The sequence below is a fragment of the Macrotis lagotis genome, chromosome X (assembly GCF_037893015.1).
Source record: "Macrotis lagotis isolate mMagLag1 chromosome X, bilby.v1.9.chrom.fasta, whole genome shotgun sequence".
In the NCBI taxonomy this organism is placed as follows: domain Eukaryota; kingdom Metazoa; phylum Chordata; class Mammalia; order Peramelemorphia; family Peramelidae; genus Macrotis; species Macrotis lagotis.
The window spans coordinates 662,872,525-662,900,347 of NC_133666.1; the positions used below are offsets into that span (position 1 = coordinate 662,872,525).

Sequence of the window (27,823 nt, forward strand, 5' to 3'; positions counted from 1 at the left end):
CATTGAATTGTGTTTTATGATAGAATGGTGGAAAGTGAATTCAAAGTCAGAGGATCTGAATTCAAATGCTGGGTTCACCATTTAAAACCTGCATGACCTTGGGCAAGTGCTGTAATTTCTCTAGGTCCTGAGTTCCTGATAGGCAAAGATGATTGGTTTGAATTACAAATTCCAAAGTTCCTTTTAGGTACAAATCTAAGATCCATACGGTAGCTATGTGAAACAGTGGATAACATACTGGTTCCGGAATCAGGAGGATCTGAGTTCAAATTTGGATTCAGACACTTGATACTTACTAGTTGTGTGACCTTGTGCAAGTCAGTTAACAAAACCAAAAGCAAAGTCTATGATCCATGGATGATTGACAGAATGAATCTCACAGATGAGTAGAAGAGAGAAAACATTCCAAGCTTGGAGACTCAAAGAGTATGGGGTTTCTTTTACCGTAGTATTAGTATTAGAGTTAATATTATGTATTGGAAAAAGTACTGATTTTATACCACCAAACCTTATTTTGAACCTTACTTCTACTAATTACTTTCTTGTATGTATTTCTTCATTCAAATTTTTGACTTTTTCTAAGTCTTTCTCATTTGTAAAATACGTTTAGCTGTACTAAACTTAGTTGTACTATTTAGTTGTACAATTTAGTACAACTAAATTTAGTCGTACTAAATGATCTCTGAGGTCCCTTACAGCTCCGAGATTCTATAAATCCCCTCGATTTTTGGCCATTTCTCAGATTCTATCATTCCTTGTTCTACCACTAGATGGCTCCAAAGTGCCTAGGGCATCCCTACATCTCCTCACCCAAACTGCTATTGCTCTTGACCTTGCCGTTCTTTTCTTAGAAAGTAGATGCAGAGAGTGATTCAACATTCAATTAGTTAACTCTTTTTGTATACTCTCTCATAAAAAGTTCTGTACTACTACTACTACTACTACTACTACTACTAGTAGTAGTAGTAGTAGTAGTAGTAGTAGTAACTAGCATTTATAAATCACTTTAAGGTTTGCAAAGAATTTTACAAGTATTTTCTCATGTAGTCCTCAAAATAGCCACTGGGAAGTGGGTGTGAATATTATTCCTATTTTACAGATCAGAAAATTGATGCAGATAGCAGTTCAATGATTGGCCTCAGGATCACACAATTAAGAGGTGTCTGAGCACAGATTTGAACACAGGTATTCCTGAATCCAGGTCCAGCCAATTGCTGCCATCTAGCTGTCATAATATAAACCAGTTATTATGACACTTAACTACCTTTCCCTCATAAATTTAGAGTTAGGAGAGATCTCAGAGGCCATCTAGCTGTGTGTTTCATTATTGATATAATTTTGGGAAGATACTCATTTGCTGAGGTATGAGCATTTTAGATTCATTTTCCCACTAACTAGATAAACATTTTCCTGAAGGTAAGACATGGATTGCTCTGGATGATGGAATAAAGGCATATACCTTGGAAGTCAAAAAAATAATTGGGGTGGAGGAAGAGGTGTAAAATAGAAGATGAAGAGAGAAGTCAGTAGAAGTAGGGAGTTTCACTAAATAGTTACCTGGAAGTCCCTAGATAAAAATGTCTTTATAGCTCTTCTTTGGCTCCTGGGAAGTTATTGGATTTGGAATAACGGAACCGAGTCAACAAACAGACTTCCTAGCTTGCATTCTAATTTACATTTCCTTCCCACTTTTCTAGTCTCTTACAAACAACTGTTGCTATTAGTCTACCTGCTTTTTGGAAACACCTAATATATTTCTGCCCTAAAGTGTAAAAAAACAATAATTTTTAAAAAAGCATGAAATCGCAAATACAGAAACAAGTCAATGTAGAAAGTTTATTTCACAGTAAGCATGATTTTTGTAACAGGGCATCCTTTTCCAAAGAGCTTTGAGCTATTTCTAATGTGTCCTAGCCTAGAAAGGCAGGATTGTGTTAGAAATATTTTTTTTTCTTAAGAGGAAGCTTTTGTAATTGAGTAGAATTGTACAATTTATGAGAAAGCAGGATTGCCCTCAGCTCATGGACATCTCAGCTTGGAACAGGCTGAATTATAAAATAATCTTTCAAAAAGCTGGTGGTTATAGACAAAGAGGAAGCCTTCCTCTACAAAATCCATTTTTTTCAAAAGGACCAAATTGCCAGAGAGGGAAGGAAAAAGAGGGTGAGGGGAAGCTACAAATATTTATTAAGTGCCTACTATATGGCTGACACTATATTAAACAGCTTTATAAATATCTCATTTGATTCTCACATCAATTTTTTAAGATAAGTCCTATTATTACTCCCATTTTATAAATGAGGATACTCATCTATAAAGATAATAAGATATATAAGCAGATAAAGGTTTACTCAAGGTCACCTAGCTAGTCAGCACCTGAAGTCAAATTTGAACTCAGGTCTTCCTAGCTCCAAATCTATTACCTTACAGAATGTTCTACTTAGCTGTGGAATATCGTTAAAATTATTAGAAATGGGGCAGCGAGGTGGCACAGTGGATAGAGCACCGGCCCTGGAGTCAGAAGTACCTGAGTTCAAATCCGGCCTCAGACACTTAGTAATTACCTAGCTATGTGGTCTTGGGCAAGTCACTTAACCCCATTTGCCTTGCAAAAACCTAAAAAGTAAAAACAAAAAAACTTATTAGAAATGATATGTGGCATCTTGGGTCATTATTCTGTGAAATATGAAGTTAGGAGAGGGCCAGTGTATAACGTCCAAGATCTAGTCTGATTCTACTTCCCTGAAATTTGTTGAAAGTTGGCCCTATTTTTTCAACGATCCATAAATGTCCTTCAGTTCACCTTCTTGCACTTTTAACCAAATATGAATTCAATTACCTCCCCTGCTATCTACTGTTCTATGTTAAGGAATCCCACTTCACCGGCCTTTCAAGTACGAGTAATAACACGGTGGCTGCCTTTTTATTGGTACTAGGAACTTCCACAATTACCAGAGTTTATCTCGATCAGAATGGTCAATAAAAGCTTAATTTTATAGTCATGTTTCACTTACCTGAAGAAACGTTCAAGGGAGTGCCGCCTGAAAGCACGTCCTCTTTGGCTGTGTGTTTTTAATTCAGAAGACACAGGACTAGAGGGGTTAATCAATAGAACTCAATGGCTTAGCACTTGTATTACAAATAAAGGATTAAGGGAGATGAAGGAGAGTTGTAGAAGACTGGACTGAAAAAGGAAATAAAAACATTTCCAGAAAAAAATTATTTGCTGCAATAATTGACTAGAGACCAGAGAAAAAAGTATCTCTGCCAGTTCAGGACACTGTGGCCTCCAAAAATATTTTACTGTGAAGTTTACAAATGTAGAAATACATGAGGCCTCCTTTTAGGGCTGTAATTCTGGGGCCTATACCAAAGGTAATCCACTGAACCGGACAGGTAGAATGAGGTTTAATCTGCTGCTGGCTTCCAAGAAAGTCAGGCCAAGACATAGAAGCAGACTTGCTATTGGAAGATCTGACAAATATAAGGTGGAGTGTTTACTTCATGGGATGGAAATGGAGGAAAAATATTGAACAGGTATGCATAGTTTTAATAACAGGGCGGGTTTCTCTAGAGTAAAATAGATTCTTTGGATGCTACTATACTTACTGGGGAAGGGCAGGGTTATGTGAGTCATATTTTTCTAAAAAGAGAGAGCTTCAGAGAGGGTTAATTGAAAGATTAGCTGCAGCTGTTATAGAGGTCAAGGAGATACTGAAATAAACAACACAATAGAAAAGTTGGGCAGAGTTTGGCCTGAATTTAGAGTTTCATTTTTTTGTAGTCTAAGAGCAATATTTTATGTATGAAATTAGGGAATTGACTGAATGAGGGCAATGGACTAATGTTCTAAGTTGCCTTACAACTCTAAAATATTAAAATCCTGTGACCAAAAAATATATTTATGCACATATGTGAATATATATATAAATATATATACATAAGGTAGTTGTAAACATACATGCATACACATATGCCCACATGTATCCTTCCCAGCACATGCACAAATACATGTATTTAGAAAGTAACATCACACAAATATGTATGAGGACCCCAAAAGTCAATTCAATTTTAAATTAAATCATATATATATATATATATAAAATTCAAAATTAAAATAAATAAATAAACAAATAGAAAGTAATACCACACAAATATACATAAGGGCCCCAAAAGTCAATTCAATTTTAAATTTATTAAATCATGTATGCAATATATGAATGCATTTGTGTAGATTATATATGATAAAAAAACATGTACACATGATAATGCTTGTCTTTGTTCTCCAAGAAAACCATGATATCAAGGAGGGGATGCATGACAAGCACTTGAATTGGATTTGAGTGAGAGGGGGCTGTGCTAAGTCACCAGTCTCACTTTCTCCTCCAGAGTCATCTGGGTCCAGTGGCCAGATATGAATCAGGATGACTAGAAATGGCCCTGGATGCGAGGTAGTCAGGGTTAAGTGACTTGCCCAAGGTCATGCAGCTAGTAAGAGATAAGTGTCTGAGGCTGGATTCAAACTCCTGTCCTCTTAATTCCAAGGCCAGTGCTCTATCCACTGTGCTATCTAGCTGTCCCTAAGATGTGTATATATCACACCTATCTATACCTACATATAAGCATACACATATAATACTTGGTATTAGCATTCCTATTTTTATATTTGTCCAGAAATATCATTCCATGATTTACATCCAGCAGTTAGCAAATGATGGCCTGCAAGCCAGCATCACTCACTTTTTTTTATGAATTTTGCACAGTTAAGAAGGGGTTCATTCTTAGCTTGTAGGTCATAAGCAATGGAAAGCCAAATTTGGCCCAAATGCTGTAGTTTGTCAGCTATTAATTCATACTATTTAGACAGTTTCTTGGTAATGGAAACACATAAGTCTTCTTCTGATTCCTGACTCTCAAAGTTAGTGTTCTCTATATTCTGCAATGATTTGGTAGACAGCTAAAGCACTGGACTTGGAGTTGTGAAGACATGAGTTCAGATCCTGCCTCAAGATATTTTGAGCTCAGTGACCCTGTGTAAGTCACTTAACTTATTTTGATTTATTTCCGAGACCATCAAATGGAGATATTGCCTAACTCTAAGGGTTGCTGTTGGGAAGATCTAATCACACACACATACACACACTACATACATACATATGATGATATTTATGAGCTGTAATCTTGGTTAATTAAATCACTTAGCGTATTTTGGCTCTCATCTATAAAATGGAGAGAACACTGAGCTCTCAGGGTCATTGTGAGGACCTAATCACACACACACACACACACATACACACACACACACACACACACACACACACACACACACAGAGTCATTTGATGATGATGATGTTGTTTGTCCTTTATTCTCAAGATCATGGCATCAGGAAATTGATGCCATGACAAGCAAGTAAATTGAATATGAATTAGGGGGTGCTATGCTAAGTCACTAATCTCACCTTCTCCTCCAGAGTCATCTGGGTCCAGGGGCCAGATATGAATCAGGACGGCGAGGGCCCCAGATTCGAGGCAATCAGGGTTAAGTGACTCGCCCAAGGTCACAGTGTCTCAGGACAAATTTGAACTAAGATCCTCCTACTTCAGGATCACCATCTAGCTGTCTCTAGGTATATATACATATATATATATATATTTATACCATTATGTATATTATGTATATATTATGTATCTTTACACACACATATATAAAAATTTTATGTTTATACTATACTTTAAAATGCTTTGAAAATCTTGTGCTAGATAATTATTATACTGGCATCAGTATAATAAATCATAGATATATACACAATATATGAATGTATTTGTGTAGATTATATATAATTATTTCTTTTTCCCAGTAGAATATAAACTCTTTAAGGGCAAGAACTGTTTTATTTTTGTCCATTTACATCCAAAATTTGGCATAATAGCTTGCACATTGTTGATCAGTTGTTTTGTGGTATCTGACTTTGTGACCCTGTGGACTATACTACCCATACTTCCTTGGCAAAGATATTGAAGTGGTTTGCCATTTTCTTCTCTTGTGGATGAAGGCAAACAGAGGTTAAGTGACTTGCCCAGGGCCACACAACTAGTATATATCTGAGGCAAGATTTGAACTCAGGTCTTCTTGACTCCAGGTTCAATGCTCTATCCACTGAGCCATCTAGCTGCCTCAGTAGACAATGGATGTTTGCTGAATGAAAACTCCCAACCATGCTAGTGGGTCAATCATATACTGACTAATGTGTGTACTTCCTTAAATGGGATCACAATTTTTGTGAACCCTTTTCAGGGTTCCCAGAATTGATGATTCATCCAAATGTAAGACACAGTTCATATCTCTGCCTGGTTAGTTAGTTCCTAAGCTCATTGGAGCAAAAATCAGATGAGGAACATTCTGGATGGAAGTGGTAAGCTTCTAATTTCAGTGACCTCACACTTGGTGGCCTATTCCCTTGACAATTAAGCCCCATTGAAGGTTCCCTTTTTTCCTACCATTTTTAAATTTTAATTTAATCCGGAAATTCAGTCATCATGTCCAGGTCTAAGACCCTGTTTAGTGTATGCTGTGTACCATGGTTAAGTGAAAGCTATAAATGGAATATTTAAATATGGACTTAACTGAGTATGAAACAGTCTTAAGCAGAAGCTTCATAGAAAACTACAATTCATTTTATGCTCTAATTTATTTTTAAATGGCATGCATTTTCAATCCCTCTGGATACTGTACCTATTTTTTTTATTAAGATGGGAAAGGGGAAGATAATGTCTTGATGTGACACATAGTTTATAACACGAACAACGGCAACATTTTCTGTTTATTGATGATGAAATTTTTTATTGTCTTAAAAATATGTTCCTTTACCAAAGGACTCTAGTGTACAATTTGAAAATAAAAGAATAAATTAATGAAAGGAAAAATCTGACATCTTTAATGCCATTCAATGAAAGACTGAGTCAGGTTTCCAAACAATCAGCATTTGATATTAGCAGCAACAACTGACAGTAGAAGAATAAACACAAAATATAGTGGTCCCTCCTATTTGGTCCATTTTGCCCAAGCCGGATTCAGTTGTATTCAAAGTTATATCATTAAACTGGACACTCCTAGGCGGAATCCACGGCTCCCTGCATCCCTCAGACCCTTAGACGAAGTAGAGATTGATGTACAGCCCTTCACCAAAGACTTTAAGTAGGTGTTTTCAGTTCTGCAGAGTCCCTCCCGCTCAAGGCCTTTGGGGAATGGCTGTGTGTCAGAAAAAACACCTGAGATAAAGATGGCAGGACTTAACATAGAAAGGCTGAGTAGGAAAGGAAAACTTCTTGTTCCTCTCCCATGCACTGTTATCAGAATTTACCTGCTTTGGGATCTATTTTTAAAATTTCAGAACAGATTAACCATGAGAAAGACTGTAAAGTATGAGTCCAAAATATCCAAGCCTGCACCCTAAAGCATGCCAGGTCCCAGAAGGCAACTTAGTGACAAAACCTCATTAAACAAAGGACTTTCTCACGAGGGAGTGGGTAGCCCCAGATAACATTTGCTTACTTTTCTTTTTTACAAGAAGCCTTAATTGCCTTCACCATGGGTTGCAATTGTTTTGCTCCCTCCTTAATAAAAGGGTGACAGCACACGATGGAAATAGATTGATGTCTACAATAGGGATTTTCAGGGCAAATTCAGAAGGTAGGAGATAGGAATTATTTATCTTGTGAGTTGGGAAGACCTGAATTCAAATCCTGCCTCAAATACTATCTTTATGACTTTGGGCAAGTCATTTAATTCTATCAGCCTCCAATCTCTAAAATAAGGATGGTAACAGTATTGACCTCACAGAGTCCTTGTAACAAGTGACATAATGTATGTAAAGCCCTTTGCAAACTTTAAAGCTCTCAGTTCATGGTTGTTGGTTATGTGAACATTACCATAAGGGATTAATGCGTATTAATACAAGTGACAGTGTGTTGTAAAGGATAGAGAACAGTCACAAAATCAGAAAGATTATGATTCACGTCCTCCCTCTGACAATTGGATTTGACCTTGAGCCAGACAACCTCCAATTGCTATACCAATTACTAGAGGTGATTCCCTCACTTGAGAATTTTCTTTAAACCAATGAAATCAAAGGTCCAGTTCCTATCCCTAAAGTATATTGACAATAAAGGAGCTACTGCATAGTTAAAGTGTTAAATTTAACAATCATTTAACAAAGATAATAAATGATTTCTTGCCATCATGGGTCCCTCCTTGTCCACCATGGTCCTGTTGGTGGGTGAGAGAGGGAAGTTCTGAATTGGCTCCAGATAATTCTTGATCTCCTCATTCTTGGGGAACGAGGAAGGCACAGGCTTGGAGTACCCCCCAGATCAGCTTCTTATAGACTAAGGGCAGCTCTAGGCTACTCCAGCTCACATGCTAGATTCCAAGCTAGACTCCAAATTCCATGTTAGGCTCCATCCTCCTCAAAAATGGAACATGTCAACTATTTTAAGTTTTGTTGATATCCTCTGGTCTCCAGTCAGCACCTTTTAATTACATAACTGATGAGTTAATAGAAACCCAGGCAATAAACCATTTCATTTCACTATTTTGAGTGTTATGGACAGTGTATCTCATTTCAATGCTTCTAGGATCTGGGATATCATGAGTAAGGGGTACTCCCTCCCCCAGAAGAAATCACATCTACTATAAGATTTAGTAGATGATCCTTGTGATTTTGTTGGCCAAAAAATACCATCATCCTGAAGCCAACTTGATGACCCTTCTTGGATTCTGGGCTGTCCTCAGACAACCCCAAGGTCCCCTCCATGCCATATGGGGATATCAAAGCAGATTTTAGTGCAGGAAGTCCACCCATAGATTATCAGTCCTTATACCTAAAACTTCATATACCTTGAATTCGTATTCCTACGATTTAAATGCCAAAATATAAATTCAACTTACGTTACAAAAAAAACCCATAAAGAACATTTTTCCCCTGGAGGTGTTCTTTCCCCATTTAAAAATGTATTCTAGGGGTGGCAAGGTGGCACAGTGGATAGAGCACTGGCCCTGGAGTCATGAGGACCTGAGTTCAAATCCAGCCTCAGACACTTAATAATTACCTAACTGGGTGACCTTGGGCCCCACTGCCTTGCAAAAACCAAAAATTTTTTTAAAAGTCAAAAAAAAATATTCTATTGGCCAACCTAGTGGTAGTCATCTCTAGAGTAGAGGGGAGAGAAGAAAAAAGTAAATTTACATGATAAGGTTGCTGTATATTAGAAAGGAATAGCAAGTTGTACATAGTAGATTTGCAGTTTCATGTATAATCATCTTTTTTATTTTCCTATGATACAGAAATGCTTGTTTTATTTCATAAATTTAAAAAAGGATTATAGGGGGATGGAGGAGAGGGGGCTGTTGCATATGTGTGCATTGAGGTTTGCCTGAAACTAGTTATGTTCCCATGGGACAGATTCTTTAAACTCCAATTCTCCTAAAAAACCAATTCCTCTGAAATTAGCTTCTGAACCTCCATCACCATTGATTGAAACAATTCCCTGGGAATGTTATTTGACAGGCCAATTGTAATGTACTGGATGGATTTCAAACCTCAGGCTTTGAATGACCATTCCATGACTAAACATCTGGCTCCATCTAAGATTCCAATGAAACATGTTTGATTTCACTAAAATGGGCCCCATTGATTTCAAACTAGGGCTGGCTGTAATACTCAGATGTTGTGGTTTATAATTGATTTGAAGTAACACATGATTAATCGCATGGACATTTTCTAACACGTGATGATTCATTGAAGTTTCCGCATAAGATTTTGATAGGTGTCTCTTTCAGATTTCCATGAGTGGCACAATCTCACATATTCTTTTCCTTTTGTCACGATTTTCTTTTCTAATGCAGGATCATTGACCAATCTTTTGGCCAGCTGAACAAATTCCTAAGAGAAAGGAATGGGTGGTGGTGGTGATGGGAAGGAAAAAAAAACAAACAGAAATCATTCATTAGGAATACAATCTCTGCAAATAACTGCAAGATTATTTATCTGTTTGACCTTCTGGTCTTCCTTCTGCCTCTCTCCCCATTCTCAGAATAAACTGTCACTGATTTTGACACTTCGGGACTGGGTCAGGGCAGAAGCTTCTGCTACCAAGCAAAACCCAAGACCCTCTAGCGAGACTCAGTAGATTGTTTCTGGGAGTTGCTGTACATAAAAATCCCCTAATGGTCAGCCTTTGTGAACATGAGCCTTTGCAAACTTGCAAAGGAGAGTTCTAGATATAAGTCATACAAGTGGACACTGGCCCTAAACCCAAAGTATTTCTGACTTGTATTTATGCCACTATCTGTACTCCACTGGTGTAATGGTTAAACAGCAAAACCAGCATCACCTGCCCACCACAATAAGGCATTGTGGAAGAAAGGACCCTTTATACCTATTATTTTTGCTATGGATTGATGAAAATCATGTCATACAACATCAGTCAAAGACATTAAGAATATTAAGGATGGGCAGATTAGACAGACAGACAAATAGATAGATGAGAAATAGATGGATGATAGATATACATAAAGAAAGACAGACATTGGATCTACTAGCAGATGATATATACACAGAGATAGGTAGATAGACAGATAGACTAGAGAGAGAAATAGGCAGAGAGATTGATAAATATACACACTCATAAGAAAGGAACTTTACAGTTATATGTGTACATATTCATCTATAGACCTCTATATAGAATGAGATAGAATCAGATAAGATAGAGAGGTTTTTGTAGAAAGTGGCCCTTGAGCTGAGTCTTGAAGAAAACAAAGGATCCCAAGAGGTAGATTTTAAAGAGAAATATACAGAAGATGGAAACAAAGCCAAGGGAGAGAAGATAACGTGAAGGGTATGAAACAGTATTGCAATTCTGTTCTCAGAAGGAACTGAGTAAGGGAAACTCAATAGAGGTTTTGTTTGGGCTTTTTTTTTTTGAAGGGAAGAAGGTAGGTTATATTTGGGGGGAAAAGTCAAAGAAGAAATAAAGTCTTTGGGACTTTAAAGTATATGGGACAATGAGAGAATGGAATAAAGAGAGGATGAAGAGCAGAGTATGGAGTTCTGTTCTTAGATGGAGGAGCTGGGGCTAGTAAGGGAAACTAAAGTCAACAGTTTTTGTTTGGTTTTTTACAAGGGAAGGAGGTTAAGTGACACAAGAAAGCAGAGCTGCTTAATTCTTTTATTTCTGTTTTCTCTACCAAAAGAATGACTTTTACACTGCAAATGACAGAGCACAAAAGACCAACAGCAATATGATGCTTAAGATAAGTAAGAAGATAATAAGAGCACATACATCTACCTTTTGGTTCAATGTCAACATGGAAGGAAAACACCAAGGGAATAACCCAGGTAGGTAATTGGCCCTGTAGTATTTAACATTTATATCAATGACAGTGAAAGACATAGATAACATACTCATCAAGTTTCTAATGACAAAAAAACCTTGGAGAAATAGCTAATAAAATGAATAAGAAAGGTGAGAGATAATAGAGCTACCTCAAAGTGGATTGGGCTAGTAGAGAGGCAGTAGACTCTCCTTCCTTGGGCATCTTCAAACAAAGGCTGCATAACCACTGATCAGGTATATTCTGGAAGTGCCTAAGGCAGACTAGATGGCTGCTGGCATCCCTTTAAGCTCTCAGTTCCATTGAGTTCAATCTAGGCATGGAGGGGAAAATCAGAGCAGGGGCAGAGAGATGGGTGATGAACAAGCATGAAGACTAGCCAGGTGGCCGATTTGACTGGTGAGTAATAAGACTGGAAAGTAGGTTGTTGAATGATTAAATGGAGATTTAGTAAATTTAAAGATATGTACTAGATGATCTCTCAAAGTCCTTCTAGGTCTTATAGCTTAAATCCTATTATCACCATTTCTTTTTTTTTTCAAGATGAGGAAAATGAGATCTCAGAGGGTTATATTTCTCACAAAAGCCTCAACTTCTAATGAAAAAAATAAATCTGGATATATGATTTAAGCAAAGATTTGGCCTGACAATATATTGTGACAAAAACTTATTAAGCACCAAATATGATCAGAACTCCTTGCTAGGTTCTGGAGTTAGATAAAGAACAATCCCCACCCCCACCCCACCCCCAAATTTTATAGTCTTCATTCACAAGGCAAATAATGATTTAAGAGAGTAAAATTAAGCTTTAATTCCTGTGAATACACATAGAACTATAATAGTAGATTCAAATATAGACACAAGGTCCATATTAACAAGATTTTTATTAGAATAAGAGACTTTAAAGGGAGATTGGATCTAAATGTCTCAAAATTCTCAATAAGACAATCCACAATCATCTTCTCTGGATACCTGAGGGCGGGGGGGGGGGGGGAGACAATATCATTTCTCAAGGTCTATTTTAGCTTTAAGATTATTTTTCTCTAGGCCAAACTGAATTCTACCCAGTTATTAATGAGGTCTTTTTGAGTAAGCTACTTAGAGATAATGAGAAATAGGCTCCTGTGAATAAAACAATGCATCTACTAACACCTCATCTAATTGTTCTCTAGAATCTGGATGAGAGGAGTTAAGCATGTAGCTTTCTTTACCTCTGTGAAACAAGCATTCAGAAAAAGTCTGCAGTTTCATGGCCCCAAGTTCCAAGCCACCTGGTAAAATTCCTCAAGGCTTTTATTATGCAATTTTGAGTTGTATAAGCTACCAGGAAACAGATCTACTGCTTGTCAAACATTTATTCCAGCCCCCCACTTCCCCATGAGTTGGTCTCTCTCACTGTTGTTAGTCTTCTGCCAAATATTTCTTGGAATCATTTCTGTGGCAGCATACAAATATAAAATATGGATAAAGCTTGAAATAATAGCAAATAATGGAAGCGGGGGGGGAAGGAAATGGACTGTGCAATTTGAGAATTCTGACTGAACTAGAGGAGGGTCTAGGAAGTCCATGAAAAAGATCAAGCTCTTACCACTCATGAGATCAACTGTGAACCCTTATGATATGAGAATTGGTCAAAAAATAATTTTTCAAAAGTTTCTTTCATCAGCAGCTGGTAGGGCCAGTCATTATTTTCAAGGGAGGAATAAAATTGAAAGATCTTCACACCAAAGGTTTTCCCGAGTGTCCTGGATATTCTACTGTCCAAAAGCAAAATGGAAGAAGGTGAAGTCCTTCAAATGCCCTTGCTTCCAGGATAACTTGTGTTGATTAACTCCAGCATGGGAAAACTAAAAGGTCTTCTTAATGATACCCACTCTGATTAAAGAGATTATTGCAGAGATCAGCACTGGAAAAACCAGGTAGATGAAGTATAATGGCCAATTCAGATCAACACCTCTTATTTACAAATTTATAAAGTACTGGGTTACATGCTGTGAATTCAAAGACAGAAACAAAACAACCCCATAGAAGGGGTGTTTACAAGGTGAAGTCACAATTTTAAAAACAGGTAAATATATATACAAGTTGGGGACTGGCCAAGCATGAAGAGAACAACAAAGGGGGGAAATGGATTAACTATAGGTCAAATCTTTATTGGTGTGACAAGCAAGAGTAACAAAGAAGGGATGGAATGACTTGATATAAGAAGTGAGAATATAGAGCAGCTAGGTAGCCCAGTAGATAGAGTTAGGAGGACCTGAGTACAAATCTGGCCTCAGGAACTTAATAATTACTGAGCTGTGTGACCTCGGACAAGTCACTTAACCCCACTGCCTTGCAAAAACCAAAAAAGAAAGAAAGAAATGAGAATACAAAATATATTTTCAGGTGAATAGTTTCCTCAGAGTAAAACATTATATTAGCACAATATACAGAATGGTTTGAATGTCAAGAGAGGAAATGTAGGTCACCTAGGATAGAGTCCTCCTTTGCACACATACTGGCCATATGATCTGGAATGAGTCACTTCATCTCTCAATGACCTAGCCAACTCTCTATAAGACTAAGTTTCAAAGAAGGTATCAACCTGTATTGTTAGGAGTCTCTTTCCACCCTGTTCCAAATACCAATGAAATCATAAGTCTGATGCCTATCCTTCTTCTGCAAATCTTAAAGTGCTAGGTAATACCAACCATTATCCTTGCTTTCACATCTCACCTGATTGCCATCTTCAAGCACTATGCCTTGGTCACATGAAAGCCAATCACTTCCACATACAATGTATTGTACACTGCTGCGCAGTAACATATAAATAGTTATACTGTGAAATTTGACTCAAAGTATATGAAGTAGATGTCTTTCTTTGGTCTCCTGTCATGATTGTGAACTAACTGGGAAAGGGAATGAAGGAAGGACAGCAGCAAATGACCCGCAGGAGGAACCAAACATTGCCTTCGATGACACAACAGAGGTCTTTATCCTTTATCCTACATCACAGCATCAGGAATCATTTTTACCCTCATTGACATGCCAAAATAATAGCATGGTTTCCTAGAGAAACTTAACAATTTACATAAATTATGTTAAAATTAAATATTAAAAAACAGCCATTAAAATGCTTTTGCAGATGGATACTGAGTAGGGGGGAAACCGTAATCTGTGACTAGAAATGAGGGAAATTAAGAGTTTAAAATAAATGATGAGTATAATAGTCTTGTCCTTATCTGCAAAGTGCTAGATGAGGCACCAGAAAACAAGGGGTGATGTTGCTACCAGAATAATATTCATTCCAAAAGAAAGAATCCAATTTGTAGATTACCTAAGAGACATCTCTAAGATGCCTCTCCTCTTAGTGATACTGGTGGTGAGCACATGTTGGTAGAGATGACACTAAGATTCTCCCATGGATCTGGGATCACATAATTTCCAAGGATTCTGATCACAAGTTGTCCCAATCATCCATCCATGTCTTCCCACTAGTTTGCCACAGATTAAGGACCAGGATTAAGAGTTGTCCAGCTGTCACCCCTCACCACATAACCAATTCATCTTCTTTTCCCATCACAGACTTTAGGCTGTAGTTGATATTCTCAATGATAAGGGTTAATTGTCATTAGCCTCATAGCTAATTGTTACTGTCTAATAATAGCTTACTTTGTAAAGTACTTTTCTTTTTTTTTCTTCTTTTTTATTTTTTAAGTTTTTGCAAGGCAAACGGGGTTAAGTGGCTTGCCCAAGGCCACACGGCTAGGTAATTAGTAAGTGTCTGAGACCGGATTTGAACCCAGGTCCTCCTGACTCCAGGGCCGGTGCTTTATCCACTATGCCACCTAGCTGCCCCAGTACTTTTCTTATAAAGCATCTTCTTACTATAACCCTAGGAGATAGACAGTACAGATATTATAATCTCTATTTTAACAGATGAGGAAACTAAGGTTCTGACCCATGACTAAGGGCAACCAGCAAGAATAGGAGCTGAACTGGGGCAGTTAAGTGGTGCATTAGATAAAGCACCGGCCCTGGAGTCAGGAGGACCTGGGTTCAAATTTGATCTCAGACACTTAATAATTGCCTAACTGTGTGACCTTGGGCAAGTCATTTAATCCCACTGTTTTACCAAAAAAAAAAGAATAGGAGCTGAACTTTGAACTGAGATTTGCTAATTCTAAGTCTAGTGCTATTTCTATCAAGGGAAAATGGAGGTAGACAGGGAGAGAAGGAGAAAGGAAGGATGGAAGAAAGGAAGACAAATAGGAAGAAAAGAAGGAGAAGGAAGGGAGGAATGAAGAAAGAAAGGAAAAAATGAAAAGGAAGAGTGGGAGAGAGGGAGAAGGGAGGAAGGAAGGAAAGAAAAAGAAAAGAAAGAAGGAAGGGTGGGAGAGAAATGGGAAGGAGAGAGGGAGAAGGAAGGCAAGAAGGAAGGAAAAAGAAAGAAGGGAGAGAAATGAGAAAGAGAAAAGGGAGGGAGGGAGGAAAGAGGAATGACAGAAAGAAAGAAAATGAAATGAAAGAAAGAAGAAAGGAAGAGATAGGAAATAAGTATTTTTTAATCATCTGCTTTGTGCCAGGCTCTGGGTCTGTACCTTAGAAATGTTACCTCATTTGATCCTCACAACAAACCTGGAAGGTAGGTGTCATTATTATCCTCATTTTACAGTTGAAACTGATGCAGAGAGAGGTAAATAGGGTCACATACTTAATAGCTAATGGATTTATACTCAAGTTTTCCCCACTCCAGGATCAGTACTCTCTCCTCTGTGTTTTACATAAGGTAAGTGCTTAATAAAATGAACAAACAAATGCTTTCATTTACTCTACAAGTCTCATCCTTTTATTTACCATCCTGCAGAGCTCATTTGCATTTCTTTTTAATTTTATATTAGTCTGAACTTAAAAACACACAAAAAGAGAGCATTTCTACCACACAAAAGAGGACTGAATATGAAAAAAACAGTGATTCTCCATTTCATATTCTTTTTTTATAAAGTATGTAAGAAAATCCCCCATGCTCTAGCTTGTCCTTTAGAAGGAGAAGCCACCAGTGACTTCACCTGGATGTGGCCCTGAAGGCTTTAAGTGGAGAGGGTAGTCCCATAGACACCTCCACCGAATGTGGAAGCAATATAACCAGGAGATGAGGCACAGCAGAAGAGCAGGTGCATTAAAAAAAATATGAAAGCAAATTTGCAATTAAGTCATTGTAGTTATGCCTTTGGGAGATAAAAATGAACGAGAAACTAAATGGCTAACAGTCACCCAAGGGAAGACTAACTTCAGTTGTGTGATTAAAGAAGCAATTAAGAAAAGACACATCTCGGAGGCACAGTGAAGCTCATCACCTGCAGTCCAATTCAGGACCTTCCCTGTACGATGAGCTGACATTTCCCTTCTAGACAAATAGACAAATCTGCCCAAATTAAGGCTTTGAACCCTCAGGATTTTTATGGGCCAAAAGCCGCTCTGTGTCCTCACTGGGTTTATTTCTACCCCTATACTATGTATACTAAACATACAATGTAGGACCTGCTTTTTGCGACCACTTGTCCCCCAAGGTCACATAAACTCAGTCCTACTCACCTCTATCACAGACTTTCCAGGCCGAGCAAGAGAAGGAATAAAACAGGACTTTTAAAATGGTAAATAAACAACTCTGCTGGTATCAAGAAAATGTCTTGTTTGGCAATAAGAAACTTTGGTTTGATGTATATAAACATATGAATCTCAGGTTATGGGAATGCTTCATAAACAAGGCCCATGGTCTCAGTGCACAAAGTAGTAACACATGTGCATCCCTAACCTATGGAGAATTTGTGGAAACGATGCCAAGCTCATGGAAAGATGGTTAATGACAGTGTGGGGTGGGTATGTAGGGGGGAAGGAAGGCTGTTCCCATTCCTTCCCTTGATGACAATTAAAGAATAGAATGCACACCTTCTTTTTAGGCTAGTTTGTTGAATTCCTGTGAGAGATGAGAAGTGACATCAAGGTTTTTCCACTAAGTACTGGAAGCTGAGGTAAAGACACCCCAGCATTCTTGAAGGCAGAACCAGGAAGACAACAATGACAGAGCTTATGATTTCACTGATGCTATTACTTAATTTAAAAATAATGCCTTGTATCCAGTAGGCTGCAATAAATATTTGATAAATGAATGGATGGAATACTAGCTGCTGATTAAAAAAAAAAAGATTGGCTCAAGACAGAGGCATGTCTTAAATTACAAGTTCCCACATAGCAGGGAACAACACACCATTAATGATCCCTGATGTGAGGGTGGGAATGAAAAACTTTAAATATTTTTAAATACTTTAAAAAAAACTTCAAATACTATTTTTAGCAAGAAACACCAAAGGCAAAGCCCTCAGGAAGCTTATAGACTACTTGGGAAAAACAGCAGGGACACAGAGGATTAAATCCAAAAAATATACAAAATAATTTCCAGGGAAGGGTATTAGGAACTTAATAGGGATCTATATACCAATGTCCATCCAGGCCTTCTGCTCTTCTGGGCTGCACCACCCAAAAAAACTTGTCAAGGGCAGCATCTAGAATTTAATATTTATTTGTGACTACCATATAACTCATATTACTAATGAGCATAATAATAAAATGCAATAATGCTGCACGAATGGACTTTGAAGTTGCATATATAGCTTACAGGATGCAGGTTAGGCACACCTGCTCTAGGGAGTGACACATAAACTGTGTCTTGAAAGAAACCCAACCGTCAATGAGGCCAGGAGGAAGAGGTATTGAATTTCAGGGAAAGGAGTGTCATTTACTGGGAACAGAAACCAGACCAAGAGTCTGTGAAGGATGGTAATGTTCAACAAGCCTAGAAAGAAGGTCAGGGGGTGGTCTTTCTTTAAAGGCAGCTGATATTGCAATGGTTAGAGCCCTGGGTCTGGAGACAGGAAGACCTAAGTTCAAATCTGGATGCAGACATTTCTAAATTGTGTGACTCTGGGCAAGTCATTTCAACTCTGCCTCAGTTTCCTCACTGTAAAATGGGGTAAAATGGGGACATTTAAAAAATTGCTAAAATTATAATTGCTATAATTATAATGAAATATATTTAATATGTATGCAATATATAATAAATAATAAACATTTAAAATGTTATAAAAATAATACCACTTTCTTTGAGGGATTGTTGTAAGAATTAAATGAGATCATGATTTGTAAAAGGTCTTTAGCAAACTGTCTGTCAGAGTGTAGGGACCATAGAAATTCTTCATTTCCTTCCCAATATCAGGCTGTGAGTGGCTCTGAATGCCAACAAAGAGCCCACATTTTATCTGAAGGTCAATAGAGAGCCACCAGGACTTCAGGTATGGGACCAAGTACATAAAAAAAACAGGAAATACTCTTAAGAGAATGATCTCTGATATGAGAGGTGGCTTAAAATTCCCTCAAATTTGCAGAATCATTTTTAAAATGTCATCTGATTATAACAACTCTGTGATTTAGTACAGCTTGTCTTGGATCACATTCCTACAAGTGGCCTGGATGCTAGGGGTCCCTTGGCTCTATCTCCTCTTTTAACAAAGGAGAAAATCGAGGGACCACTTTCTTCAAAGTCACATAGGTAGGGTCAAAGGTGGGATTTAAATTGTGCTACCTATACAACTAAGGAAAGAGAGGTCCAGAAAAGTGATGGTATTTAGCTCAAGGTCATCCAGTTGGCCAGGACTAAACTCATGTTTTCTGAATCAGTGATCTGAGAAATTTGGCAAGGCCCCTATTTAATATCCGTTGCTTTTAAAAGCAAGAAAATTAATTAGTTAAAATGAAAACTCAGTTATTAGGTGTTTTGCTCAAATATATCCTCCTCCCCCCCACAAATTACTTTTTAATTCAGGTTCTTGAGGCCTTTGACAGCATAATCCCAAAACAAGAGCTCCAAACTCCTATTATTCAGTAATTTTGATTCACCCTAATTTCCTGTCCATTTATGTCCAAGCCTGAGCTCATTTGTCTACCCACTGGAACTGTCCAAGGTATGAACACTGATGGACTAATTCACTGTGCTGTTCAGCCAATGACATGTAGTCATATGGATCATGTATACAAACTCTTGTCTTAATACCAGATAAACTAAGGTTTTCCAAACAATAATCGCTCCAATATGACTTTCTACTTTAAAACTAAAGGAAAAGCTTCATGGGAATCTGGACAATATTTTCTTTATGTGAAACAGAGATGGAAGAATGTGGTCACTCTATGCTATGACTAGCAGATATACCCATGTCAAGTATGCCCTCAGGCTGATTCCTGGGTTTAATGACACAGTGGAAGCAAATGCCAAAAGAAAATTCAGACTAAGAAATGTTAAGAGACTAGACTGCTAAATCAAAGAGAAAAAAAACCCTGACTTTTTCCCACCCCAAATCAAAGGGGAATTGAGTTTACCAATGGAGGAAAAAAAAGGAAGACAGGAAATGAACCTTTACCTCTTGCCCATATTTTAAGAGGGCTCCAGATATCATGACTCAGAAGCAGAATGTTGCCTGTGCTAGCCAGAGTGCCACACACGGCTACCATTATAGTTGGGAACAGTGCTTGTGCTGTGACTCCCACAAGAAAAGTCTGGCATACACACAGAGCCCATTTTGTCTCATCTCCGGCATCAGCTTTTCTAAGGAGTGAGCCCCACCTTGTGGTTTCATCTGTATTTTATCCTGAACTAACAAAGCCCCCATGGGCTCAATGCTCACTTCTATTCAGGTGGCTTCATGACCCACAGAGATAGACATGCCTCACGCTCACTGTTCACTCTGGCTCATTCAAGTTGAAGAAGCCAAGAGGAATCAGGGCACACCCCACAATAGGGAAAGAGACGGACAAATATTCTTTTGTACAGAGGATGAGGAGGATGACCCATTAGTTTTATTTTTAAATGATCTCTCTAGATTCTAAAGGAAGGGAGACAGTGGCATGATTTCTGGCATAATCTGAGTCAACCATAAAGAAGGGACTTGTAGAAAGAGAGAGAAAGAGAGAGAGAGAGAGAGAGAGAGAGAGGAGATAGCCTAGGGGATTGGAAGTCCTGAGTTCAAGTCTTGCCTCTCATATGCTATTTGACTATGAGCAAGTCACTTCACCTCAGCCCTCTAGGCAATTTTCTATGAATCTAAATTGCAAAGACAATGCCAACCTACATCGTCCTCACTCAGGAGTTCTCAATAGTGATGAAATCACAGATAGGGTCCTTATTTTTTCTTAAGGTGCTATCATAGACAGATTATTGATTTTTTTTAAAACCACAAATCTGATTTAGTTTCATTCCAAAGACCATTTAATAACCCCTTCTAATGGACAAGGCATTAATTCTATTCCTGGGGACGCAAAGACAAAATAAGACTTATTCCTTGGCCTCAGAGAACCAATAAGTAGTGGGGGAAATAATATACCTGATGCAAATTAGATTATGCTAAATGCAAAGGAGAAGGTCAAAGTGTTAAGAAGACTGATCAGTTACCTGAATTCTCTAGCAAATTTTGTTTTCTCATTTGTCAGAACTACTCTTCTTCACTTTTCCTTAGTCAGTGAAAGCCTTTCAAGCCTTCTCACCATCATGCCAACATCCTAGGAATCTTGTCATTGGGAAATCTCATCCACTCAAAACTACTGTGAGGATCAAATGAGCTTCTGTATATAAAGTGATTTGCCATTTTTAAAGTGTGACATAAATGTTAGTTATTCCTATTATTCTATTACTGTGAATAACAAATTGTGACTATATTTCTATTTGAGTTGGAATTAAAATTTCATAGTCTTGTGAGCTCAAACGTTAAAATTGTCTGTCAAAACCGTAATGACTAGGGAAAAAAATGACCTAATAACTTAAAATTAATTTAATCTGGAGCTGAACAAATACAAGATTTAGCAAAAAAAAATAAAATATTTGATCCTACTAAAAGAATATTTCTCATTGAGCATATGCAACCATTTTCTTGTAAATAAGGAAGTTTCATTTTTAAAGGAATGATGCCAATGAGTCTTGTCAATCATCAACAAGAATTTCTTTAGCAGCTTGCATGTGCCAGGTATTGTGCCAGATGTTAGAGAAAGACTATCTACAATATACTTAGAGAAATTCTAATTTGGATTTTCTATGTTATTCTTTGAAACAAATGACCAGTATTATATATGGAAAAAAAATTAAAATTGACTGAAACTTAAGTCTTAACCTCCATGCCTTGGTATTGTCTGAAATGCTCTCCCCCTTCTCCCCTTAATTTCTTGGAAACTCTGATTTCCTTCAAAGCTCAATTTGGACAACTACTACTACTGCATGAAAACTTTGCCAATCCAAGCTGCTGGTGTCCCCACATATATATTACATTTATCCCTTTGTGGTCATGTTTTCTCCCTATTTGAATGCAAGTTCTGGTTTTCTGTTTGTATTCTCAGGACTTTGGGACAATCCCTAATGTAGCAAGTTTTAAATAATGGTTTATGGATCAGTTGCTTCATACTTTCGAAGACTATGAAAGCAATGGGAACTGTTTTTTGCTCTAGACAGATGACATCTGGAGCTCTGTATTCAGTTCCAGGTTTAAAAAAAATAAACACTTTAGGAAGGAGAAGAGACAAGGTGATCTGGTAGAAGTATTCCAGGCAAACTTGCCTAGAGATTTGCAATGATAATAGTGCTTCTTGCCCTTGCATTGAATCTCCCCCATGAGAAAGGAACCAAAATAATGTAAAATATAATTTTTCTTTGTTCATAGAGGAAAGTCCTGGGTATAAATCCAAACAAATCCAGCAGAGAGCTAGCATGGTGATACTGGCCAGCTACAGGGGTGAAGTGGGGGGGGGGGTTCTCTCTGCCATATAGTTGTGAACTTTTATGGTCAGCTCCTCATTTCTGTACATTTTTTACTGTTACCCCCCATTCCATCCTGATCATATTCTAAGCAACATTAAAATAACATATTAAATTGAATTCTGGAGCAGCAAAGCCAATAAAAGGTCAGAGTGAAACGTTTTTGGCAAGAGCAAGGAGCAGCAGTAATTCCAGGAGCTCTCACCACTCAGAGACAATAAGGGATTTGATATCAAGTCAGAAAGAAATGGGAGGACACCCTGTGTAGGAACTGCAGTGGGACTGAGAGCCATTTGGAAACTCTATTGCCCATTACCCAGTTCCAAATTGCATTTCCCGGGCAGAGAGGAGTGCTAGCAGATGTGATCACAAGGGAACAGAAGCTTTTCCTAGGTAATAAAAAGAATGTAGACTAGAAGAGCTGTGATCATATGTTAGAAACAACAAACATTTACAAACCTGGAGAACTAGTTAGGGAAACACCACTGCAAAAAATCCTGAGGCTTGGGACTGTAACACTATTGCCAACACCCTGTCCCAGGCAAGTAGAGTCCAATTTTAGCATAAAGTTCAAAGTCAAGAAATAAACTGGAAAATTGAGCAAAGAACAACAACAAAAGAAACTGATCATAAAAAGCTACTATGGTGATGGGGAAAATCAAAACACAAACTCAGAAGAAAACAACAATATGAAATAAAGTCTCAAAGAAAAAAACGTAGATTGGACACAAGTCTAAGAAAGAATTCCTAGAAAAAAAACTAAATGAACAAAAGAAAGACATTTTTAAAAATGAAAAAAAGAATAGAGAAAAAATTAGGAAAATAAATGAGAACAATGCAAGAAAATTATGAAAAAATTACTAATTTGCTCAAAAAGGCACAAAAACAAACAAAAAACCCTGAAGAAAATAATTCCTTAAAAATGAGTATTGATTAAGTAGAAGGTAGTGAGTTCATGAGAGATAAAGAAACAATAAAACAAAGTCAAAAGAATGAAAAACAAGAAAAGAAAATGTGAAATATTTCATTGGTAAACAATTAACCTGAAAAATAGACTAAGGAAGAATAAGAATTACTGGACTACCTGAAGGACAATCAAATAAAGAGTCTAAATATCATATTTCAAGATATTATACAAGGTAAGGTAAGTGGCAGAGAAAATAAGAGCGCTGGTTCTACAATCAAGAGGACTTGAGTTCAAATCCAACCTCAGACATTCCATACTTACTAGCTATATGATCCTGAGCAAATCACTTAACCCTAAATGTCTTGTTTCCCTTAGAAAAAAACAAAAAGGAAATTTTGAAGGTAAAGCAAGCTGCTCTGGTATCTAAGAACCAGCGAGTAACATATAAAGTGAAAGAATTCACTTATGACTTTCTACAAGAGATCCCCAAAGGAAAACTCACAGGAATACCATAGCCAAATTGCAGAGCTTTTAAGAATCATTCAAATGTTGTGGCATCACAATATCAAACAAGATTTAGCAACTACCACAACAGAGGAGCAGAAGGATGAGAATTTGGTTTTTTAAGAGAAGGCAAAGGAGCTAGGATTTACTATCAAAAATAATTTACCAGGGGCGGCTAGGTGATGTAGTGGATGTACCGGCCCTGGAGTCAGGAGTACCTGGGTTCAAATCCGGTCTCAGACACTTAATAATTACCTAGCTGTGTGGTCTTGGGCAAGCCACTTAACCTCATTTGCCTTGCAAAAACCTAAAAAAAAAATTTACCCAGAAAACCTGGGTATAATCCTACAGGGAAGGAAATAATACTTAATGAAAATAGAAGACTTCCAGACATGCATGATGAAAAGACATTAGAAAGAACCCTGTTCAGGTAAAGAGGATTATCAGGATGATGAAACCCTTGAATTCTCACCCTCTCAATATTAGCTAAAGGAAATGGGAGCATTTACCCTGGAAAAGAGAACTAAAGATAGCTGTTTTCAAGTACTTGAAAGGCTGTTCCCAATCAGCTTAACCTCTGAGAGCAGAAATAGAAGAAATATGTGGAAATTGTAAATGGTGAATCTAGATCGGATGTCAGAAAATTGGAGATTGAGGAGGTGCAATGGGCTAGATCTCCTCTGAGGTCCTTCCAACTCAGATGTGGTTATGACTCCCAAATTCTTTCCATTCTGACCATACAGCTATGTGCCAATCCAGAATTTCCAAATTCCTACTAAGCACTGGAAATATCAAAGCATAGGCTGGGAGGTTATATTAAAAGACTGCATCCAACTCTGAGATTTCTATGACTCAACACTTTGCATCACATCAAATCCCTAAGGTCAGAAGTCCTTGCATAGTTCTGCAACCATATTGTCTAAGAAAGAATTAGGTCCTTGAGGTCTGGGTAAAGAAGGTGACCAGATACATAGTAGAAAAAAAACAAGAAAGTGCTAGATGGCCCAAGTATTTACATTGTTGGCATTGAGGTATCCTAAGAATAAGAAGGAAAACTTTTATCATGTTGGACAGCTTCCTTCAAGCGATTTATGCAAAAAAATCACATGGATTAAGAGAAAAGAATTAGAGTCAGAAGACTTAGTTTTAAACATTTCTGTCAAATGCTACCTGTATGATTTTGGATAAGGCCTTTTACCTTATCAGGTCTTAATTTCCTCATCATTAAAATAAGGGGCCTAAACAAGGTCCTCTGTGGTCCCTCCTTTACAGCTTGAAATATATGACATATGGTTTATGACATCACTGAGGGTCTGATATAAACTGGTGGAAATAACCCATATTTATGAATCATGAATCCATCAAAGCATTGTCTTCCCCTTTCTAATTCCAAATCAAAACTTATCTTTTTAATGTCCTTTTATCAAGGTTCTACTCAATTATAAAATAGTCTTTGAACTAATATCAATTCATCTCTCTTGCATTCTCTTTTATACACATATGTATTATATATTATATTAATTATATTATTATATCACCCTTCTAGATGATGTATTTCAGTATGCATGGGAACTTTTTGAAATAAAATGTCATATCCCAAAGATTGACAAATAGGAATTTCTAATACTATTATAGCTAGTAAGGAATATATTGACAGCAGGGAGGACTGTGAAAAGCAGGTGAGTGGTGCAGTGGATAGAATGTTTGACCTGAGGTGAAGAAGAGTCAACTTCTGGAATTCAAATCTAATCCCAGGCTCTTACTAGTTGAATGAGCCTGGGTAAGTCACTTGGTCCTGTTTCCCTCAGTTTCCTCATCTGTAAAATGAACAGGAGAGGGAAATGGCAAACTACTCTAGTATCTCTTCCAAGAAAACTCCAAATGAGGTCCCAAAGAGTCAGACATGATAGAAATGACTGAACAAGCAGACTGTGATGCCCCTCAAATCACACGATCTTGCTAATTCAGTCTACAAAAATGATGCAGACACTATATGTAAAAATTTCCAGGTGAGAACATCTGGCAATGGGTTGAATTACCAGGGAAAGGCAAGGGAGAACTGGTGATGTAGTTATCATAAAACCTCACTAAACAGATTCTACAGATATTCAGGAAGGAAAAACCAGAAAACTGAGTTTTTATTGCCATGGATGTGGACATCTTAAAAGATGACAACCAAAATGAACAAAAGTATTCCAGAGAAGGTTAATTGTGGATACATATGATGAATGTGTCATTAAGAGTTTGATCAGTATCTATAAATAATTGATTCGATTCAACAAATATTTATTAAACTCAAGATTATGGGAGAGGAAAAAAAAAGATTAAGCCACAGGGAGCTTGCATATCAGCAGGCAAAATAAAACATGGAATGACAAAGATTCTGGGAGCCTGTGTGACACTACACCAGAATTACAGAGTTCTATGGTCACGGAGAAGAAATTCGAAATGACTTCAGAGGGATTGGAAGTGCAGATCACTAGAGGACTTTGGAAAGGGTCACTAGAACACAAATCCTTGGGGGAATTTCCAGGCTATCAGGCAAAGTTGGGGAAACCAAAGGCATTGTAGGCAGAGGGAACAATATGGATAAAGGCACGGTGGTGAGAGAGCAGCAGGAGAGAAAGAGAGAATGGACTAGTTGATTGGGATGGGCAAGGGATGAAATGGGACAACAATAACAATAATGATAATAGCCTTAGTATGTGGCAATCGCTGCGCTAAGCACATTATCAATATTATCTTATTCGATCCTCACAACAGTCCTGCGAGCTAACTATCATCATTATTATCACCCACATTTTAAAGGAGGAAACCGAGGCAAACAGAAGTGAAGGGACTGAGGGGTCTGAGGCTGGGTGTAAATGAACAAACTTGGAGCAAGGGGATTGACACGATTATACCCAATCACACATGACCCTCATAGGAAATTAGGAGATAAATTGGAATTGAGAGAAAATGAAGACAAAGATCATTTAGAAAAGTACTGCAGAAATTCAGGCAAGAAATGAAAGGAAGGAACAAGACTTATGTGAAGGAGAAAAGAAATAATCAAGAGTTTTCCCTAGATAGAATCAACAAAACTATTAGACCTGAACAGGGGGGAAAGGAATATGGCAAAGCTGATAATAAGCTCCTGAGACCTGGGAAATAGGAATACAGAAATGCAATTAACAGAGATAAGGAAGTCAGGAGAAGGGGCGGGTTGATAGGAAGATGTGTTCAGTTTTACACATGTAGAATTTTAAGAACCAACAATAGTTCTAAGCAGCAGGCCTCTGAAAATATAGCACAAATGCTCAAGAGAGAGGTCAGGGCTATAGGTATAGATCTAGCAGTCTTCCATATAAAGACTGAGCTATGTCACTAGGGAAAACCAGAGAGAGAGAGAGAGAGAGAGAGAGAAGGAAAGAAGGTTGAAAGCAAACACTTGACAAATACCTGTATTTAGAGGAAAGGAAGAGGAAGAAGATGAAATGGCAGAGTAGGGAAATGAAGGGAATAAGCATTTGCATAATGTTTACTGTGACCTCTACTAAGTACTTTTACAAATATGATCACAGTTGAGCTTCCCAACAATCCTGGGAGGCAGGTGCAATCATTTGAGCATGGTGATTGAGATAAGAAAATGGAAGCAGAGAGGTTAAGTAAAGTACTCTAGGTCACATAGCTAATAACTGTTTGAGGTTGATTTGAATTCACATCTTCCTGAGTCTAGAACCAAAATTCTACCCTCTGAGTCATCAGCTGACTCTACAGTCATAGAAGTAGGTGACAGGAATATACAAAATACCCTTAAAGGGACAGCTAGGTGGTGCGGTGGATAATGCATCAGCCCTGGAGTTCAAATCTTAATCTTTACTTATCTGTGTGACCTTGGGCAAGTCATTTAACCCCATTACCTTAAATAGATAAAAAATTTTAAAAAAAGATAAATGGACCCAGGAGTACAACTTCAAGCCAATGGGAAAGACTGAGGAGGCAAGAGAGATATGAATGGATTGATAGAAACCATTCTTCCAGAAGAGGAAAAGATGAGGAAAATGAAGGGTAGGGATGGACAAGCTTATCTTGATATGTAACACCATGGCTTCTTTTACAAATTGAATTATGGGAGAAAAATCACTATAGTTGCATGAAGTTAAGATTTAGCCTGAATCCTAAAAATACTTTATTATTAACTATGAAA

At 37.6% G+C, this 27,823-nt stretch overlaps 1 protein-coding gene across 3 annotated transcripts in view; it reads right to left on the bottom strand.

The window, feature by feature from the left end:
* Window positions 1–6,711: 6,711 nt before the first annotated feature.
* Window positions 6,712–27,823, bottom strand: part of GLT1D1 (glycosyltransferase 1 domain containing 1) — a 106,364-nt gene continuing 85,252 nt past the window's right edge. The window contains exon 11 of one of the 3 annotated variants that reach the window (XM_074205325.1): window positions 6,712–9,941. In XM_074205325.1, coding sequence (XP_074061426.1) covers window positions 9,795–9,941 — 147 coding nt within the window. In that variant the 3' untranslated portion in view covers window positions 6,712–9,794. The remainder of the gene's footprint in view (window positions 9,942–27,823) is intronic. The other 2 variants (XM_074205326.1, XM_074205324.1) reach the window with 2 other exon arrangements.